The following is a 22,698-nucleotide window of genomic DNA, read 5'->3' as shown; positions in this document are numbered from 1 at the left end:
AACTTTTACATAAGGGGAGGTGACTTATTTGAGGATAAATACAGTTAACTTTTACATTAGGGGAGAGGGCTTATTGAGGATAAATACAGTTAACTTTTACATTAGGGGAGGTGGCTTATTTGAGGATAAAAACAGTTAACTTTTACATTAGGGGAGGTGGCTTATTTAATACTGTTAGCTTTTATACTGGGTTAGAGGGCTTATTTGAGGATAAATACAGTTAACTTTTACATTAGGGGAGGTGGCTTATTTGAGGATAAATACAGTTAACTTTTACACTACTGCAACAAGACTTTATTTTCCTATTTCATTAATATTGCATGCATATCTAATATTATGTATTCATTCCACTGCTTTATTCCTTATGATGATCTCTTTAATTATTCAATTATTGATTAATTCAGTATCAACTTTCCTTTTTACTTCAATGTTTATTTGTTAGGTCACCTGAGAGGAAACCTCAAGGGATCTATTGTAATTGTCTTTTGTCCTCCGTCGTGCATCATAAATTATTTTTTGCTTCTTCTCAATAACCAAGAGGCCTTGAGACAAGATATTGAGCCAGTAGCATGCTGGAGTGAAGGCCTACCAAAATTAATATGTTCATAGGAATTACCTTGACTTATTTCTCAAGGTCATTCTGGGGTTAAATGTCTTAAGATCTATAAACAACTTCTTCTCAATAACCAAAAGGCCCAGGGTCTTGATATTGGGCCAGTAGCATGCTGGGATAAAAGGCTACAAAATTGTTCTAATCAATGATCTTGACCTACTTTCAAGGTCACATGGGTCAAACATTAACAAAGAGGCCCATTGTCATGATATTGGGCTAGCTAGTAGCATACTTGGATGACAGCCTACCAAGTTTGTTCAAATAAATGGCTTGACCTACTTTCAAGATCACAGGGGTCAAATATCTTAAAATCTTTAAATGATTTCATCTCAGTAGCAAGAGGCCCAAGGTCATGATATTGGGCCAGTAGCATGCAAGGATGTTTGTTCAAATGATTGACCTTGACCTGCTTTCAAGGTCACAATGTTGAGTCATATTTTAAGTTTGTTTAAAAGCAAAGCATCTTTTATCAATGTATCAGAACTTGATCAGGTGACTGTTAAGGCCCCTGGGCCTCTTGTTTATTTATTACTACTCCTTTGTACTAATATATCAAAAATCATACTAACTTAACTGTAGAAAAGGCTTTTCATTGTCATCAGGTATTCCAAGTGTCAACATAACAATGGCTTCCTACAAAGTCATTGTAACAAACTCTATCACAATTCCCTGTACCATCTCGGCAAATCCGAGTCTGACGTCAGTAAAATGGCAGCGAATATATAACAGAGTTACCACGACGATAATACCTGATGGTGTCCATTATACTGGTGGCAGCTTGTCTAACCCTTCATTAACCATTATTAACACTCAATCTACTGACCAAGCGGCATACAAATGTCGTGCCACTAATGCCGCCGGCACTGGGGAGGACCAGACCTATGTCACGGTCACAGGAAGTAAGTGTTGTACCACAGGAAGTTCAATTTGGCATTCTGGGTAATTTTTGTGGTAGTGTTATTTTCATCTTTTTTACGGTAGACTCAATAACAAATTTTACAGTTAAGACTCAATAACAAATTTTACAGTTAGTCAAAGTTTGGGAGGAAAAAGAAGTTTCTGAAAATTTCATGAATCTGACATTATCATAAAACTGAAATGTATTGACATATTTTGGCATAACTTAAGAATTTTCAAGTTAATGATCATATGATAACTCAAACCTGTTTACGTGTACAACTTGATGGGAGATATCTATACCTTTCACTATTTCTATTTAGTATTTTCTCTACTAACTATACTAATTCATTAACTCATAAAAATGTCATAATATTTCAATGTAATTATTAGTTGAAAAATGGTATCATTGTTGTATGTAGTACAAATATACTTATCAACAACTAGCAATAGTTTATATGCATGATAATAAATATATATTTGTTACTATAGAAATGCATATTCATTGAAATATATTTATATATGTTTTTTGTAGCTTTTAAACTTATATTTATAGCATGCATTTTACATTTTTTTGTCTTTTTCAGTTCCATTTCAGGAAATTATTTTATCAAAATTTGCTGAAAAAATAAAGAAATACAACATCTGTCTTATATTTTTTTCTTTTTGTATGAGGAATATTAGTCATATTTTCATAATGAAGATATTATGTGGGGGAAAACAAAGTCATGATATTCTTGTTTGTGAATAAAACTGATTTAACACAAGGTTATTTGCCAGGATTTAAATGAATGCATTTTTTGTTGGTGATTATATATATACTCTACCCATACAGTTACATTGGAATTTCATACATTTACATGGATTTTGTTTTGATGAACACACATTTGTTTACAAAACAATTTTTAAAGGCCTTTTAAAGTGGCACAGTTTATAAGATCTCCTCCGGTGCAATATTTGATTGACTAGTCTAGCAGAGGTATCAACTGTCTTTGTAGATATTTGATTGACTAGCCTGGGAGTGGTATCGACTGTGTTTCTATATTTATAGTTTCCTTTTTCCCATTGACTAGGTATTCCTGCAGTGTCTATACCTCAGACTTCATACAGTGTTGTCACTGGTAGCAGTATTACCATCCCCTGTACAGTGTCATCATCACCGTCGGCAACAAGCATCATATGGCAACGCATTGTTAACGGTGCAACGACCACATTGACCATTGATGGGACTAAACTGTCCGGAGGGTCACTCAGTGTGCCATCCTTGACCATTAGTAACTCAGCAAACAGTGACCAGGCTTATTATGTCTGTAAAGCAACAAACTCTGTTGGGACTGGACAGAGCTTACAGAGCTACCTCACCGTGACAGGCAGTAAGTATAAGGTTATATAGGGAGAGGGGAGACAACTCTGTAGGAAAGGGAGAGGGGAGACAACTCTGTAGGAAAGGGAGAGGGGAGACAACTCTGGTGGAATGGGATAGGGGAGACAACTCTGTAGGGAAGGGAGAGGGGAGGTTACTCTGTAGGGATGGGAGGGGGAGGTAACTCTGTAGGAAAGGGATTGGAGAGGTTATACTATAGAGACCGGAGAGGGGAGACAACTCTGTAGGAATGGGATTGGGGAGATTATACTATAGAGACCGGAGAGGGGAGACAACTCTGTAGGAATGGGATTGGGGAGGTTATATTATAGAGACCAGAGAGGGGAGACAACTCTGTAGGAATGGGATTGGGGAGGTTATACTATAGAGACCGGAGAGGGGAGACAACTCTGTAGGAATGAGATTGAGGAGGTTATACTATAGAGACCAGAGAGGGCAGGAAATGCTATAGGAATGGGAGAGGGGTGGTTATTCTATAAGGGATAAGGTGACGTTATGCTATAGAGACCGTAGAGGGCAGGTAACTGTAGGAATGGATGAAGGCAGGTTACTCTGCTGGGGTAGTAGAGGGAAGATTAATCCGTAGCGACTAGATGTATACCACATAAGTATAAAAATGTATACAAATGTACTCTAGTTTGATTGGCAGATAACTTAACTTCATCATTACTGTTCACCAGGTGTACCAGTAGTGACCATTAGTCAGTCACAATACAGTGTAGTCCAGGGTGCCACAAAGATCATCGACTGCTCCATATCCTCTTCTCCGACGGCCACCTCCATCTCCTGGGAACGAATCAATGGAGGAGTGACCACCACACTGACCATTGATGGTACCAAGTTTTCTGGTGGTCAGTTGGGTACGCCAGCCTTGACCATCATCAGTGCGGCCAACAGTGACCAAGGGTACTATGTGTGTACAGCCATGAACAGTGTCGGTATTGGTAGGAGCTCCCAGGCCTACCTCACTGTCTCCGGCAGTAAGTCTTATCTTTACTTGTCAGTAATAAAAACCTGTCTAATAATACAGATGTATCACATGATGACGTCTCTAAAGACCACATTCCTAATTGGTTAATCATGAGGTATTGTAGATCTATGAAGATGAGATGGAACTGTGGGTCATTATTGAACTAGACAGTTCACTGCATATATTTATATTTCCATCATATGTGGCTGTTTTATATAGAAAGGGAAAGCTCAGTTGGAGCACCGGCCACATATCCTCAGGTGAAGATCTGAGGTGTGAGGTTCGACGCTCCCTACCCTGAGGTCGGTTTGTGTTTCATTGGAAGCTGAAAATCTGGCCAGTCTTGGTTGTGTCCTTGTGCAAGACAGTTTACCCTAATTGTTCTGGGTGGCATGTGACAGGCATCCTGTATGTTGTTCAATTAGGTAGTCATCAACTACTACAAGGTGACCCTGCCTCAAAATGACCCTGACTGTTCACTGGGCTAGAAACCAATCAAACAAACAAACATTAAGTATATATGGAATCTAATAGGATTATAACAGGTAAATAAGGTATTCACTTCTGTTGTACGTTGAAACAGCCATTTTTACAATTAACTGTCATCCTATTTCATTGGCTTCAGATTAACGGGCAATGGTAAATGGCATTTATAGGTCTTTAAAACACAATGCCTTACGTAAGTTGGTAATGTGCTTCTTAATATCCCATTTCTTTCCTGTTCGTTTATATTATGGCGTATTTTGTATTAAACGTCAATATTACAGTAGAAGGAACACAATAATCTGACATCCTTTAATACTATCCACTTAATTGTTACAGGTGCACCTACTGTGAATGTAGGATCTTCAACGTACACTGTCATCATTGGAAACACAATCACGCTTACGTGCTCCTATACATCTAGTCCGACAGCAACTGCTCTGAGATGGCAGAAAATTGTTAACGGTGTCGCCTCAACAATCACGATTGATGGAACTAAATATGGAGGTGGTACTCTCAGCTCCTCAAACCTGACCATTGCTACTGCGGCCTCGAGTGACCAGGCGTATTACAAGTGTGTTGTGACGAACAGCGTCGGCGAGGGTAGCAGCAGTCAGACCTATCTCTACGTCACAGGAAGTTAGTATTGTGTACTCCCTCCACAGGAAGTTAGTATTGTGTACTCCCTCCACAGGAAGTTAGTATTGTGTACTCTCTCCATAGGAAGTTAGTATTGTGTACTCCCTCCACAGGAAGTTAGTATTGTGTACTCAGTCTCCACAGGAAGTTAGTATTGTGTACTCCCTCCACAGGAAGTTAGTATTGTGTACTCCCTCCACAGGAAGTTAGTATTGTGTACTCCCTCCACAGGAAGTTAGTATTGTGTACTCCCTCCACAGGAAGTTAGTATTGTGTACTCCCTCCACAGGAAGTTAGTATTGTGTACTCCCTCCACAGGAAGTTAGTATTGTGTACTCCCTCCACAGGAAGTTAGTATTGTGTACTCCCTCCACAGGAAGTTAGTATTGTGTACTCCCTCCACAGGAAGTTAGTATTGTGTACTCCCTCCACAGGAAGTTAGTATTGTGTACTCCCTCCACAGGAAGTTAGTATTGTGTACTCTCTCCATCTGTGTGGACCCCAGACCGATACTGTATTACCAGCCCACTCATGTCTATAAAGAGTTTCAATGTAATTTATCAAACCAATTTATTATTTTGATATGTCAGGAGCCCTTAGGTAAATGACAAATTGAAACGTTTGATAGTTCCATATTGCACTGCCAAGATCAAGTGTGAGGTTAACACACACATATTATACAAAGAAAACAAGATCCAACGTCCAGTATAGGTAGTTCTGTACGTATAGTCATCTCCATAGGATGAATTCCAAATAGAGTACACGAGGCCAGTACATAAAACTTATAAACAATAATCACAGAATCCATCGTTCGGTAGATCTTCTACAGGTTGAGGACGACATACCAAGTATGCCGAAACATACAAACAATTAAACCTGTTGAAGATGTCCCTATGGATGTTGTCTGGTCTTCTGTGCTTATTGTTCATACATGTGAGAAATACAAAATGTAAATAACTCTCAAGGTCATTTCACTTTAAGACAGACTTTGATTTCAACTGAAACAATAAGAGCGTTAAGTTTTCCCCTAACAAAACAATTGTTTGATACCATCAGGACATGATTCATTGAAGTCATGATAACATTACAATTTTGTCTTAGTATATGATATTTATGACATGGCTGTATAACATTATAAAACATGCAATATTTGTATAAATTCTATTTCCTCCTCCTGCAGTATGTCCACCCTCAGATCTTGGATCAAAGTAAAATTGTTACCATATCCAACCTAATATACACATCTGTTCCTATAATTAAACACAACCCCACCTTTTTTCAGGAAAAGATGATAGGTGTGCTAATTGAAAGATATAAAAAAGTTCCCTACGTGACTGATTTGCAAATATAATCTTCAGTCTTTTAACCGAAGACTTTATTTTATTTTTGCTACATAGAGGTACATGTATATAAATAGAAATTTATCTTTTCATGATTTTATGAAGCACACCCTTTTTTGTGGCTTTGTAAGCATATTATTAGGTTGAATATAGGTAGTACCTGTATATACATTTGTAAATTGTTTGAATATTAAGTAATGATTTGATTTTCATTCCTAGTGTTAATTTTTTTTTCCAGATATTCCATCAGTGACAGTAAGTCAGACCTCCTACAGTATCGGCTTTGGAAGTTCTGTAACTCTGAACTGTGCTGTCGGATCTACCCCGGCAGCTAACACCGTCTACTGGGAGCACACGGACTCCAATGGTGTCACTTCAACCATGACAATCGGCTCGGGTTATCAAGGAAGCACAGTAAGCTCTCCATCGTTGGTTATTTCCTCGGCAGTGCTCGCCGACCAGGGCTCGTACTACTGTAAGGCAACCAATAATGTCGGGACGGGAACCAGCAGTCAGGTTTATCTCTACGTGACTGGAGGTAAGTACGGTCAACACAATAACATCAAATACATAGTTTGTAAAGTGTAGTCATTATCAGATGTTTTGTAAGAGATTTTGTGTGGAAAGGTTGATTTTCATATACTATGTAAAAGGAAAAAAATAGGAATCAGGGAAGATTTGGGTAGAATATATATCTTTTTTATTACTACTTGTACGAATGAAGAAAAATCTGTACCACATGCTTTCAGTACCTTTCTTTGATTTTTTTTGTTTTATGTTTTGTATTGCGTGTTGTTTATTTTTGAGAAATTGCATTGACATTTTTCCATGCATCCAACTGTCCCTTTCTGTTTTGCTTCTATAATTCCCAAAATGACTTGAGTTCCAATAGGCCAATGACTTGAGCTCCAGTAGGCCAATTAAAATGACTTGAGCTCCAGTAGGCCAATGACTTGAGCTCCAGTAGGCCAATGACTTGAGCTCCAGGGGGCCTATGACCTGAGTTCCAGTAGGCCAATGACCTGAGCTCCAGTAGGCCAATGACCTGAGCTCCAGTAGGCCAATGACCTGAGCTCCAGTAGGCCAATGACCTGAGCTCCAGTATGGTTATTTAGTATTACCTGAGCTCCAGTAGGCCTATGACTTGAGCTCCAGTAGGCCAATGACCTGAGCTCCAGTAGGCCAATCACTCTCAATCTTCATACACCCTTTTCCCCGCCAAATCAGCTTGCATGAGGTCGCTTTTGAGGTCAAAAGATTAAAAGTCAAATTATTATCTTAAATATGCTTGAGCTCCACAGACTGCTAACTGTTTGTCTCCATACACATTACTTTCTTACTGAAAATGTAATTCTTGCTTACAGGATTGCTTTTAGTTCAAAAGGTCAAAGGTCGAAATCATTCACTATACATAGAAATTTAGTTCTATGCAATAATGGGTACCAAATCGTCATTACCTGCTTCCTTATATAGTATTGAAATTGATTTACTTGGATATACGTTTTCTGACCTTCAGGTCAAAAGACAAGGTCACAAATTATTACTGTAAATTGTAATCATCGTTGGCTGACAACAGTCCTTTAAATTTGTATTGAAATATATATACTGTGGACAAAACTGGTAGACATTCTACGAAATAAGTTATGAGAACCTGCCTTCTGCCTGTTCAGTATTGTGATTGGTTCTCCAGCTCTGAGATTATCCTAATGCATCAATCACCTACATACCTTTGGGTATCCAAGGGAAAGACAAAGGACTTTAGTTTATCTTCCACACTATAGCTACAATTGAATTGGCTTAATCTACCTGCTCTGGCGATGTTCTGATGCAATGTGCAGATACCACAAAAATTATCTGAACCATCCATCCGATTCAACATTCATCAGAATAAAATTATTTCAAGTGTTTTGACTTTTCGTTTATGTTTGTTTGTGAAGTCGGTTTCGTATCATTTGATGTTTTTATTTTCTCACAGGCCCTACAAGTAAATTATGGTTTCATTTATTTTTTTTTTACAATAAAGATAGTTTTGTAGTGAAATTAAAATTGAACTATGTATATTTCTATTCATACAAATTCAGTAGAGTGAGGATTGTGGCATGTTTATTTTTATGAAATAAAATCAAGTTCCATTTATATATATATATTTATGCATTCATTTAAAGTAATATTCATGCATGAAAACTTTATTTTTTTATATTTTTGTAATTTTGTTTTACTTTATCTTTATTATTACAAACATATTGTCATGATTTGTTTAATGACCCATCTTTATACAGTCAGATAAAATTCAAAACCTGTCTTTTAGTCCTATCCCAAAGTAAATACCCTCAATATTCTGACACAGAAATAGGTCAGATTAGGCAGGATATTTGAATTATTAGACTTCAGATTAGGCAGAATATTTAATTTTCAGATTAGGCAGAATATTTTAATTTTCAGACTTCAGATTAAGCAGAATATTATAATTATTCAGACTTCAGATTAGGCAGAATATTGAATTTATAAAAATGTGAAATTAAAAGTGAAGTAATTGATGCCAGAATTCATATTAGACAGGATGTCAGATATCCTAGGTGTCCATTTAGACAAGATGTCGGAATTTCTGGGGTGGTTCTGAATGATTCTTACTTCATTCACAAGAAGTAGGAATACTTATCAGTTTCATAAGAAATGATATAGCACCCGAATGTTAAATTATGTAGATGTCAGATTAGAAAGAATGTCAGAATATTTGGGGTTTCAGAATTAGCAGGTTGTGGGATATATTCAGGTCTCATTGCAATTCAAGGTTTTCATTCATTTGAATTAAGGCTACATTATTTTGAATGAATTGGAATGTCAGAGTATTTAGGGATCAGATTATACAGATCTTCAATAGAGTCACATTATATTGATTGTATATGTTTTTTTAAATAACTTTTAGTAAAAATAAGTTAATTATACATTTATTTATTCATTTTTATTTCAATACAGCATGCCTGCATGACTACTGGTAAATTTCTGGATGAATATGAATTACTATGTGTTTCATTATGTTTAAAAAAAAAATTATCTGTTCTTATTTGTCACATTTTAATGATGCTTAATAGAATTTTATTTTTTTTTTTCTGGATATCCTTTTTTTTCATAATGCATATGAGCTGAATGTATCAACATCCAAGCATCAAAATTCAAATATATATTCTTGAATGTAATTAAAAACTTGAAAATGTAAAAAATATATAATATCATTTTTTAATAAAAAGTTTTATCTCTGAAATTATTATAATGTATTTAAAAAATTAATTTTTATTTTACAGCTTATTTTGCCTTTTATATTTTGCTCTTAAACACTATCCTTGGGCTCATATTTTGAGTGATTTGAATGATAGGTATTGTTAACACTGTTTACAGTGTAAATTTTTTTCTGGTTACTGGGCCTTATTTTTTCAATGTTCCTAATTAAGATTTCTTCCCCTTAAATTCTGTAATGCTTTCCCCTGAAAAAACTCAAGTAAAGTAATTTTTTCAAGTTAAGGAAGCATGAAACCAGGGCCTGGTATCCCTGGGTTGTATGAAATATGACAAAATTCTCTCGCTCAGACATATTATTTCTTTTATAACGGCAGCCCAAGGATAGCTGAGGTGTTACGGGTTAATTAACCTAGATTTGCTTATAGCTTATTGTTTGACTGCTATACCAATTACTCTGAGCCGCTTTATTTATTTACAGCATAAGCACAAGCACTGATTCTTCAACAAAAATCATTTAGAGATTCATATTTCTCAGAAACAATATTTTGTCAATTTTTCAACCAACAACCTTTTATCTAAGAAATGTTTTCAATTAATTTTTTTTTTCAAACACAATCTATTAAAAAATACAATTTTTACATTTTTTAAACAAAAAGTGGATACATATAAATCGTAATTGTTATATCTGTGTAAAATATATATTTCAAAAGGAAGCAATTATGATATTGTTCTGAGAAAAATGATATTCTAAGAATTTTTTTTGAGGAATTCAGTTCCTGCATGGCTGCTTTGCATAGGAGGCCAAAGGTCACTTATGGCTTTAATGCTTAAGCTTGAACATTAATTTAATGTTTCTAGATAATTTTGTTTTTTGCCTATACATTTATTAACTTAAGATAATCACTGTGTTTGATGTCAGACACCACAACGTTACAATTTACACCACTAGCTTATATTATGTTACTTATATATTATTATTCATTATTGATGATATATTGATGTAATTTTGTCAGTAATAACGTTCACAGAAACCGTATAATCTACCAGAACATTGTAATGCAAACATTTAATTTGCTGCAAATAATTATTTTTACATTCATTCTGTAATTTTTTTTTTTCTCTCTCTTTTTCGTGAATGTGGATTTCTTTTCACATTCTGAAAATTTCAATTTTTTGTAACTTTTATTGATAATTATATTCATGTCAATTCGGTAGATTTAAAAACTTTGATAACTCATTAATATATCTTTATGATACATTTATCAGGCATAAATTAGTTCTTCTAGACTTTATAAGTTTAAGAACACAGCAAGATCAATGGAAATTTTATCTTATACAGTGTATTTATATTAATATTACACAATCAATGTTAAGAAAAATATAATTATATTGGTAATGTCTATTTATGAGATTAATAAAAAAACAATTTTTGATAATTCAGATCTCAATTAATAGTAGGAAACATACATTTTACATGTTTGAGTTTAATATCATAACAGATAAATGATTTCACAGCTTATCTTTTGTGAAGTATGATTAAGTTTAATAATAATTTATAATAGAATCGCTGCCTTATTTAATATATTCTTCATTTTCTTTCCCCCAGATGTACCCAGTGTGACTATAGGGTCAGCTTCATACAGTGTGGCTCGTGGTGGTTCGACCACCCTGGGTTGTACCATTAGTGCATCTCCATCTGTGACCTCTGTCTATTGGTCCAAGGTCACCAATGGGGCCAGTAGCACCATCTCCACAACTGGTAACACACGGTTTAGTGGAGGGACAGTTTCCAGTCCATCTTTAGTCATCAGTAGCTTGGCAACAGATGACACGGGAACCTACCGTTGTAACGCCGTCAACAGTATCGGAACTGGTCAGAGTAGTCTCACCAGCCTCACTGTCACATGTAAGATTCTCGCCAAAACTAGGTCAAACAAAATAACTAGGTCAAACCAAATAACTAGGTCAAACTAAATAACTAGGTCAAACGAATTAACTAGGTCAAACTGAATATATATCACATGTAAGATTTTCACCAAACGAATTAACTAGGTCAAATTAAATATATATCACATGTAAGATTTTCACCAAACTAAATAACTAGGTCAAACGAATTAACTAGGTCAAACTAAATAACTAGGTCAAACTAAATATATATCACAACTAAACAAATATTACAGACTAAACTGAATCTATCACGCCTATCCAAATCTAACAAGCCAAACCAAGTCTTACTAGCCAAACCAAGTCTTACTAGCCAAACCAAACATTATACTGGATTACCAAATATATTACACCAAATATATTACAAGCCAAACCAAATATTACAGGCCAAACCAAATACACTAACTATTATATCTGGCCAAACAAAATATATCATCCACAAACCCAATAAGTTGCAATTTATCGCCTACAAACCCAATATATATCTGAAGATATTGCCTTCAAATCAAATATATCAGAAATAAATCAAATTTATCTGGCCAAACAATCCTGTTATGACAGCTCTACCAAATAGTTTAATGATAAATGCAGGCCCATATATGACCTTTAGTAGCTATAGTCCCTTCAGAGTTCAGAGAAGTTTAGGAAATATTCTTAAATAATGTTTATCACTGGAACACTGTATTATTAATTTGACAATACCTACAGATGCTCCCGAGAACACAGTTGTCTCCCCTGCCTCAATGACGAGGAATGAAGGGCAATCCATCTCGGCTACATGCACATCAGATGGAACACCAAACCCCACATTCAGCTGGGTCAAGGTCAGCACAAACCAAGCCTTTGGCAGTACTGCAACCCTGTCTATCTCCAACATCGACAGAGGCCATGATGGTGTCTACAGATGTACAGCTTCTAATAGCCGGGGCTCGCAAACAGGAACATTGACCGTCACTGTCCTATGTAAGTATCTAATGGACAAACACAATGTAACTTAATGCTAAGGTATTTTGACAATTTTAATTCAGGAGTAAACCTAGCCCTGGTATAAGCCCATCCATATATATATCAGCCAACTATCACTGCGCCATTGAAACGTTCTTTTTTAAGAACGCTGATGTGGCGCAGTGGTATAAGCTGCGGGTATTTCTGGTTAGGTGATTGGGTGCCGTAGATCGTGAGTTTGAGGCCCGGTCAGGGCACGAGTCACAAAGTTGTCTTCCTTCGTCAGTTGTGTTACTATGTTATTTATCAAATATTTAACACAATGTATCATATGCACTTTGTGTTGGTGATCCGAAGATATAGATTTGAATTTTCTGTCGTAGTTGTACTCGATGAATATCAGTTCTGTAAACTTCTATAAACCTGCCTCTCTTAGCAGGTATATTTATATAATATTTTGAAATACATGTACTTCATGTCGTAAAATATCAATATTCTTCAATGAGGGTTAAAACTAATCACAATTAATAAATGTTTTGGACTGTGTTGGACTGGACACTGGACAAGTTTGTAGAATGGGTCAGTTTATCAATGTTGAAGCCTGAAGTAAAAAATGTTCAAGGGAAGTAACTCCAATTGGCCAATGTCTCTTTATCTCTTGTTTTGCTGAACAGATCTTCCTGTGAGTACAGTTACCAGTGCTCAGTCATCGGTTGTGCTGAGTTCCGGTCAGTCTCAGACCCTGCAGTGTAATACTGTGTCCAATCCGTCTGTGACGGCGTATTCCTGGACAAAGGATGGTGTGTCCCTCACCAGTGCTACCAGTCAGAGCTACACCGTGACGATCAGCGCCTCCGACGACTATGGAACATACGCGTGTTATGCTACCAACTCTATCGGACAGTCTGCCGCCATTCCATTCACAGTCTCATCTGGAAGTTCAGCAACTGGAAGTGAGAATCAAATTTGGTTTAACATCAGAATATATACTGGAAACATTGCTATTTTCAAGAAAGATTTTTTTTTTTTTTCGTTTTTATAGGATAGAGTAAAATAAAGGGATTTCTTGTCGGTAAAATTGTTGAGAAAAACCAAGTATGTTTTGTTTCAAACTTTGGAGAAAAAAAAAATGAACCCTGTTGAAAATGAAATCTATTTGACATTATCAATTGTTTATGCAAGTACATGTATGTTTTTGTTTTAAACTTTGAAGATAATCTAAAAGAAATTGAATCCTTATTCAGGTGAAAAAAGCAAACTATTTAACATTATGAATTGTGTAAGTGCAAGCGTGTTTTTTTAAACTTTGGAGAAAATCTAAAAAAAAACAAAAAAAAAACAACTTGAACCCCTATTTAAAACGGAAACTATATGAAATTATGAGTTGTATAAGCAGTAAATGGATCTAATATAGGTTTCTGATATTTGGACTTGAATGATATGAATATGTTTAGCTTAATTTCATAAAATCATATTGGAAAGTGATGAAGAGTTTAAGATTCTGTTTGTCATACACTCAACCTGTTTGTGTGGATAAGTTGACTACTAGATGACACTCATCATTAATCTCTAATAAAGTGCTGTGATATATTACAAATAATTACTCAACACAAATAATAGATCTATGTCCACCTGTTTCCTGATGTACAATGTAACTTCCCATACCAGTAGTAAACACTTTTTTTTTATTTAACTTTCCTCAGATTCAATCTGGTATAAATTAATATACCTACCCAAAATCCATAGCTGAGCTACATATTTCATGAGAATGATTTAAAAACAAATACAAAAAAAAGAAAGAAAATTACCTGTAGATAAATAAGGTCAAACATTCCTGACACAGGAAAGTGTGGTATCATTCTGAGGTTGATCCATTAGGTAGAAATCAGAACTTAAAAGTTGTTGAGGTTCCTAAACCTTTTGTGTTTAAAAAAGATACATGAGTTATTTCAATAATTAAAAAAAAAAAAATCAAACATTTTAAAAATTAAATAGAATCATTGAAGTAATATCCAATATGTAACTGTTCCAGTTTTTATCATAATTAATCGCCATGACAACACTAATTGACTATAACATTAACCTTTACAGCTACACCTGCCACGGGGGCGTCTACTGCGGACACTGGACTAACGTCTGGAACAATCGCCGCCATTATCCTCGCTATTCTCTTTATCATCCTTGTCATTCTTCTCGTCGTCTGCTGTTGCTGTATGAAAGGTTGGAAAAGTCTCCAATTATTGTCCATAAAGTCGAAATGTTATTTCTCTTTAGGATGTAGATATAACACATACACTAAAGGAGTTTATCCCCATTACATACAACGTACCTGGTAAAATAATTTCTGTACCTTAAATTACATGAGTTATTCCCCTTGTTACATGCCTAAAGGAGTGGGAACAATGGAGAAATTATCCTTCTATGATATATAACAGATTGTCGTTAGATGCCCAATAAAGTAGATTAAACATGTTTGTATTTCATTTTCATGAAAAATGAACAGAATTTTGTACAAAATAAAAACAAAGCCAATTCAAACTTTAATGTGTCCGGTATTAAGATATTGATATTATAATCTAAATGAGACAATTCTAATTGTCTGAAAGAAAGTAGCTGTATCATATATGTTTTTTCTTTTTTTTTAAAGTTCAATTATTTGATACTATATGAAAGGCTTACTTGGCATATAGAATTAATTATATTTAATGATTACTGGTAAATAGCCACGATTGTATGATTCTCTTCATCACACCACTTGTATTTCTGAGAATATAAGTGAATACTTTCAAACTTCTATATAAGACTCTGACAGTTGTTTCATTCTGCACAGACGATTCTGTGATGTCATATATTTATTTTGATGTTGTGGGCTATATATGATGACACATTAGTGTGTAATGTTACATGTCTTATGATATTATGACATTAGAAGCCATATTACGGAAGCTTACTAAGAACAAACTAGTTATGTGATATATATGATAATAATTTTTACACATTTCCTCAAAACTTCAGGTGTGTGTGGTCAGAAGCAGCAAAAGAAGAAGATTCAGCCGACCGAGATCAAGGAGGAACCAAAGGAGATTATCCGAACCATTGAGATTCCACGTTATGTAGAGAAACCAGTCGTCTATAGGGAACCAGTGTACAGGGAAAGCTATCGGGAATCCTATAGGGAGCCCTCAGCTGTGTCTCGTCAAGACGTGGTCATGTAAGTCATCTGTAGGCAATGATATTTCTAATAGAAATATACGTAGGGAAAGCTATCGGGAATCCTATAGGGAGTCCTCAGCTGTGTCTCGACAGGACGTGGTCATGTAAGTCATCTGTAGGCAATGATATTTCTAATAGAAATATATGTAGGGAAAGCTATAGAGAATCCTAGAGGGAGTAATTAGCTGTGTCTCGTCAGGATGTGGTCATGTAAGTCATCTGTAGGCAATGATATTCTAATAGAAATATATGTAGGGAAAGCTATAGAGAATCCTAGAGGGAGTAATTAGCTGTGTCTCGTCAGGATGTGGTCATGTAAGTCATCTGTAGGCAATGATATTCTAATAGAAATATACGTAGGGAAAGCTATAGAGAGTCCTAGAGGGAGTAATTAGCTGTGTCTCATCAGGACGTGGTCATGTAAGTCACCTGTAGGCAATGATATTCTAATAGAAATATATGTAGGGAAAGCTATAGAGAATCCTAGAGGGAGTAATTAGCTGTGTCTCCCCAGGACGTCGTCATGTAAGTCATCTGTAGGCAATGATATTCTAATAGAAATATATGTAGGGAAAGCTATAGAGAGTCCTAGAGGGAGTAATTAGCTGTGTCTCATCAGGATGTGGTCATGTAAGTCACCTGTAGGCAATGATATTCTAATAGAAATATATGTAGGGAAAGCTATAGAGAATCCTAGAGGGAGTAATTAGCTGTGTCTCGTCAGGATGTGGTCATGTAAGTCATCTCTAAGGCAATGATATTATAATAGAAATATATGCGTAGGGAAAGCTATAGAGAATCCTAGAGGGAGTAATTAGCTGTGTCTCGTCAGGATGTGGTCATGTAAGTCATCTCTAAGGCAATGATATTCTAATAGAAATATATGTAGGGAAAGCTATAGAGAGTCCTAGAGGGAGTAATTAGCTGTGTCTCGTCAGGATGTGGTCATGTAAGTCATCTCTAAGGCAATGATATTCTAATAGAAATATATGTAGGGAAAGCTATAGAGAATCCTAGAGGGAGTAATTAGCTGTGTCTCGTCAGGATGTGGTCATGTAAGTCATCTCTAAGGCAATGATATTCTAATAGAAATATATGTAGGGAAAGCTATAGAGAATCCTAGAGGGAGTAACTAGCTGTGTCTCGTCAGGATGTGGTCATGTAAGTCATCTGTAGGCAATGATATTCTAATAGAAATATACGTAGGTAAAGCTATAGAGAATCCTAGAGGGAGTAATTAGCTGTGTCTCGTCAGGACGTGGTCATGTAAGTCATCTGTAGGCTGTAATAGATGTACATATACATGGGGGAATGGGCTTATTCAAGGATGAATATGGTACTAAACTCTTACATTATTGGAGGGGGCTTATTTGAGGATAAATATGATACTAAACTGTCACACTAGGGAATGGGTTATCTGATGATAAATACGGTACTAAACTTTTTTACACTAAGGGAAAGGGTTTAGTTGAGGATAATATTGGTACTTAACATTTTCACTAGGGGAAGGGACTTGTTTGAGGATAAATATGGAATTAAACTTTAATATTAGGGGAGGGGGTTATTTGAGGACAGATATGGTATTAAACTTTTACACTAGGGAAGGGAATTGTTTAAGGATAAATACGACACAAAACTTAAACATTATGGGAGGGGGTTGTTTGATGATAAAAACAGTACTGAAATTTTACACTATGGGAAGGGGCTTATTCGAGGATAAACATGGTATACTGCATATCAGAATATCTCTCCTTTAAGGTATTTATCATTCAACATTTTCATAAATATTCATGGAAAAAATCATTGAATTTTAAATTTTAAATTTGTGTTTCTTTCTTTACAGTGCTGAGGAGAATTTCGACATTCTGAAGTATCAGACCATTCCCCCGTCTGGAACCTCACTAGATGGAGAGTATGTGTTATACATAATGTGATATAATAACAAAAAAGAAAATTGGTTGTGATTTTTCTAAGGTGTAAATTAAAATTGAAAAACAAAATCATCTGTAATTTTCTTAATTCAAAATTCAAATACAGCAATATTGAAATGTATAATATGTAATCTTTGATGCATTGAAAAAAAAATTAAATTAAATTAAAAAACAGCAATATTGAAATGTATGATAAATATGTAATTTTACATGCATTTAAAAAAAAAAAATTAAATTAGGATGATTCTTAAAAATGTAATAGAAGAAGACATTTATTGTCCACAGGGACATTGTTGTGTAGAGTGCAGTTAGTTATTACATGTTTTGATTTTTGGGATAAAATTTGAATGTTAATGATATTTTCTGTAACATGACCAGGTAAATAAAACTAATTACTCCTCACTAACATTATTCACCAATTTATTTGTACAGTTCGGTGGAGCACTACCACCGCCGTAGTCATCGCACGCCCCAAACTCATCTCCCAGCACTTGAGTATACTGTCGAAGCCACAACAACTGCCGACGACGAGGAACGTCGCCGCCGCAGGAGGACAAAGAAAAGGAGGAGGAGGCAACGTGAAGAGGGTGAGGGAGAAGAAAGGGAACATCGGAGTACATCTCGCCGACGACACAGGAGGAAACGCCGCGAGGAGGCCGAGGGAGAACCCATCATTACTAACGGGGATATGTACTACCGAAATTACTCCAACAACGCTGATAACAGCGAACAATATTACTACAACTAAAGACATCGGGACAATTATTGGGGAAGAAACAACTACGAGCTCTGTCACCTGAGTTACTACAACTAAAGATATCAGGACAACTATTTGGGAAGGATACAACTATGAGCTCTCACCAGAGTTACAACTAAAGTTGTCCGGACAACTAAGGGAAAAATACATCTACAAGCTCTACAATAAGAGAAAACAAATTAACTAAATATACAACAATGAAATGTGACACTAGAAAAAACATGGAGTTGTTTAATCAAAATCACTATAAGTACCATATTTTTCCTGTTATAAGCCCAGGGGGCCAACACAGAAACTAAGTAGAATTATTGCGAGACAATGGAACATGCATTCGATAGCATTTTTACTAACCTACAATAGACATTTCATAGAATAGACAACCCCAACCAAGATGGCAAGGGGACCGGTACCATCAGCCACCATCAAAGGAAGACTCCATATTGGTTGTCGTTGGTCCTATGAGTGACATCACTACGCCACCTGGTGTCTACCACTCAGTAACTCAGACTGACGCCACCTGGTGTCTACCACTCAGTAACTCAGACTGATGATACACATTGAAAGCTGTTGATAAGTTAGAAAAGTTACGAGTAGTAGAGTCACTGTATTCCTTATGATGGGTGGGCTTATTAACCAGGCATGGGCTTATTACCAGGCATGGGCTTATTACCAGACATGTGCTTATTACCAGGCATGGGCTTATTACCAGGCATGGGCTTATTGACGGATAAATATGGTTCAACTAGGATCATGTCGGTACACCAACTACAGCTACACTATTGACACCTGTGAGTATTGTATCATTGTTTCACTAGGGGTATCAAAGCTTTAGCTATAGTGCCAACACTAACAAACAGTATCACATGTGGTGATAAGGTTATAACATACTACAACATGTATACAATTACATATTTTCATATAAAATCATTTTTGTTGGGATTTTTTGATTTTTTTTTTTTTTGTAGGTACTCTTTTTCGAAGAAATTCAAATTTATACAAATTACACAAATGTTAAGGTAAACATTCACTTCTGGGCAGGGACATATGAAGTATTTTATTTTATGTTCCTGCTTCTAGGTCATAGAATTAAGAATATCAACAACAAATTATCAAATGTTGGAAGATGGATACCAAAGCCAAATTGGAAAATATTTATTTATCATTTATATGGTTGTATAAGATAATAATTTGAGATTGTTTTTTAAGATCTACATATTTTTCTGTTTTAAACATTTACATGATATTTTTTATTACATTGTATTTTGTAAAAGACTTTCGTGACTGATGCAACAGGAAATAATTATACAACTAAGAGCATAATATTCATGAATATATTTCTTGATAGATATCTTGCTGTTTTGAATATTTATATACAATTTATTTTGTATTTTTAAACAAAATTGACTGATGCAATTAAAAATACTCTTTCAACTAAAGGCATAATATTCGGTATGTAAACTGCCAGTGTGAATCTATTATGTTTTGATTGGTCGATTTCAGTCATGTGTTCCTCAGACTGAACCTGTTACAATGTACATGGGGGTTTTATTAACAACTTATTGTGAAAGAAAAAAAAATGTTTTATGACATATGTACATATATTTATTTGTCTTTGTGTAGATGATGTGTTAGGAAATTTCTAGTCTTATATACATACTCCCTCATTAGTTGCTTTCTGCAATCGAGATTAGTTTACTTTGCTCAGTATATATCAAACTTTTTTTATACAAATCATTTACTTTTAAATCCTTTTCAGTTTTATGTGAACCTAATTGTCTTCAAATGTTGACTGAATTCCTTAAAATTATTTTATCCGTAGGGTTTTATCAAGTGACAGATGAACCGTTTTTTGCTAGTCTGTCAGACTGATATTGGCTGATAGCACGAAAGTTAAGGAACGAGACAGGGCATTTTAATGATTTTTGAAAGGTTTGATTTCTTTTTTTTAATGTTTTTGAAGTCAAAACCCCATTTACACTTTTAAACCTGAGAGTTCAGATAAGTTTACTCATCACTGGTACACAACGAACCTGTTAAAGTAACTGAGATATCTTAATTATTGATATTCAATTACAGGAATCTTTTTAAGATCTGATATGTCAGAGTTACTTCCCTTTGTTTCACTCTGTGCGATAAGTACAGGTAATACAATAATATGGAGTAGGAATTTTCAAAATCAACTAGTTGTGGATGTTTTATATGGATGTGTGATTATATTTCATATTTATGTTGTGTATATATGGTCATGTGATAAATATTTTGACCAATCAACTTGTTCCGTCCATCCTTATTATAATTTTCATTTAGTTAAAAAAAATCTTACATTTATATGTAGTTCTTGGTGATAGTATGTAAAAAGAATCAAATGAATTTTAACATTTAGCAATTTGTCTTACTGGGCTGAACTACTCCCGAACCCTGGCAGTCTGGGGAATAAATCATTACATATTGTTAAAGAAAAAAACACATTCCTGAAAAATTTATTGAAATGTACCTCTAAAACCAAGAAATATTTTTAAAGATTTTTTTTAAGATTTCAAAAATGTGCCTCGACTGTAATTTGCATGTTTGTAAATGGATATGTTTTAATGCATGATTATTTTCCGTCCCAACATAATTATTTTTATCAAAACCTTTTTGAATTAATTTTATTGTTTAACTCTGATTTAGACTGTTGTAGTTGTAACATACATCATTGTGTTGTAGAAAACATTTATTTTTGTTCTTGATGTCAATTTATAATTATACGTTGTAGTCCCAAGCAAAATGTGATAATTTAATATATATAAAAGTACTTATATAATTCATATACCACATACAATTTAATAAATTCATGATCTTATTACCGGGCACAGGCTTATCACTGGACAGATACATCATGTGATCTACTCTAAAATACTTGAGGAAATTAACAGAAAATAGTTGATTTGGTTTAATATCTTCAAAAGTAGTGTTTGAAAATTTTAATTCTTGAATATAGCATGGAATCATTGTGTTATTTCATTGTCTTTTAAAACAAATTAACGCTATTAGAATATGTAGATGATTTATAGAATGGTAAACACAAAGGTCACTTTGATTTGTCATAAGTTGGACTTATTTTGCATTAATTTAAAAAAAAGTTCATAAAAACCTGTTCTGTGATTGATGACAATATTTCAGTAAATTATAAGTGCTAGATATACTGGTATTTATAAACTGCATTTAGCTTTAAACACTTTCATATTTGAATGTAAACTTTTATCTACTTAGAACTAGAATACGCTTGTTAGCCCAGATTGAAGTGCATCTATTTATCCTACAATTAGCACAGGGGCCCATACATAGAATCTAACCAAAAGAAGGAGAAAGTGCATATAGCAGAATAATTAAAGCTGTATTGATTGTATCTGAAGTGAAATTCATAATGAGAGGGATTATTTCCAGACATGGGCTTATTGCAGGGTAATGTGATATTGTAAATGACAGAAATATGATAGTTACCAAAGTAATGTTACTGTTAAACTAATTTTATTATAGACCTGTTTAAGTTATTAAGTGTTGTGCTGAATTATAGATTCTGTCTGTTGTGTAGGGATCAACAATATTATTTCATCTGATGCATGAAAAGAATAATTAAATGTGTATATATATAACTATAGTGTCAGATAGATGTGTAGTTATGAATCATGAATGCTCAAATATAACAAAACCTGTCTTGTCTGACACCTGAGTATTATGGCATGCTGTATTATCTGACAACCAGATTTGGTATAGTATTGTGCTTTAAAAGAAGCCATAGGAAATAAAATCTGTTTTCTGTGTAGATAAATAATGGTTTCTGTGGAGAATTTTGTGTTATAGCCTGCTCAGGTAGGGTTTTTTATGATGTCATGTTCATATATAGCGATAAAAACTTCATTTTGCATTGAATGTATTTTATAACCAGTCATTACAGTATTAGATAATACATTTGTTATTAAAATTAGCAACTTAATCAATTCAAAGTGAGACTTGTGTTTTCTTATTTTTTAATGTCCATGTACCTCTTTAAGGGGACGCAGTTTCCAAGCATTTTACGCAAAATATTTGTTCAGGCTAAACCCTATGAAAATTTTAGTTGCTAATTCACCACAATCTCATAGATATGCTAATTCACTAAAATCAGGGATATATATGCTAATTCACCACAATCTTTATATGTGATCTCATTATTCATCACATTATGAAAAAATAAGCTAATTCACCACAATCTGAGAGATATGCTAATTCACCACAATCTCTGAGAGATATGCTAATTCACCACAATCTCTGAGAGATATGCTAATTCACCACAATCTCTGAGAGATATGCTAATTCACCACAA

General features: G+C 34.7%; 1 protein-coding gene across 1 annotated transcript in view; it reads left to right on the top strand.

Annotated features, from left to right (window-relative positions):
• Nucleotides 1-22,343, top strand: part of LOC117340488 (hemicentin-1-like) — a 42,948-nt gene extending 20,605 nt beyond the window's left edge. The window contains exons 21-32 of the mRNA XM_033902248.1: nt 1,216-1,512; nt 2,584-2,883; nt 3,575-3,874; nt 4,687-4,986; nt 6,565-6,864; nt 11,170-11,469; nt 12,216-12,470; nt 13,127-13,405; nt 14,544-14,672; nt 15,468-15,663; nt 17,509-17,577; nt 18,029-22,343. Coding sequence (XP_033758139.1) covers nt 1,216-1,512; nt 2,584-2,883; nt 3,575-3,874; nt 4,687-4,986; nt 6,565-6,864; nt 11,170-11,469; nt 12,216-12,470; nt 13,127-13,405; nt 14,544-14,672; nt 15,468-15,663; nt 17,509-17,577; nt 18,029-18,344 — 3,041 coding nt within the window. The 3' untranslated portion in view covers nt 18,345-22,343. The remainder of the gene's footprint in view (nt 1-1,215; nt 1,513-2,583; nt 2,884-3,574; nt 3,875-4,686; nt 4,987-6,564; nt 6,865-11,169; nt 11,470-12,215; nt 12,471-13,126; nt 13,406-14,543; nt 14,673-15,467; nt 15,664-17,508; nt 17,578-18,028) is intronic.
• Nucleotides 22,344-22,698: the final 355 nt, after the last annotated feature.

Source organism: Pecten maximus, chromosome 13, assembly GCF_902652985.1.
Source record: "Pecten maximus chromosome 13, xPecMax1.1, whole genome shotgun sequence".
NCBI classification, from domain to species: Eukaryota; Metazoa; Mollusca; class Bivalvia; order Pectinida; family Pectinidae; genus Pecten; species Pecten maximus.
The sequence above is the reverse complement of the archived record's forward strand: the minus strand, read 5'-3'. Positions and strand labels throughout refer to the sequence as shown.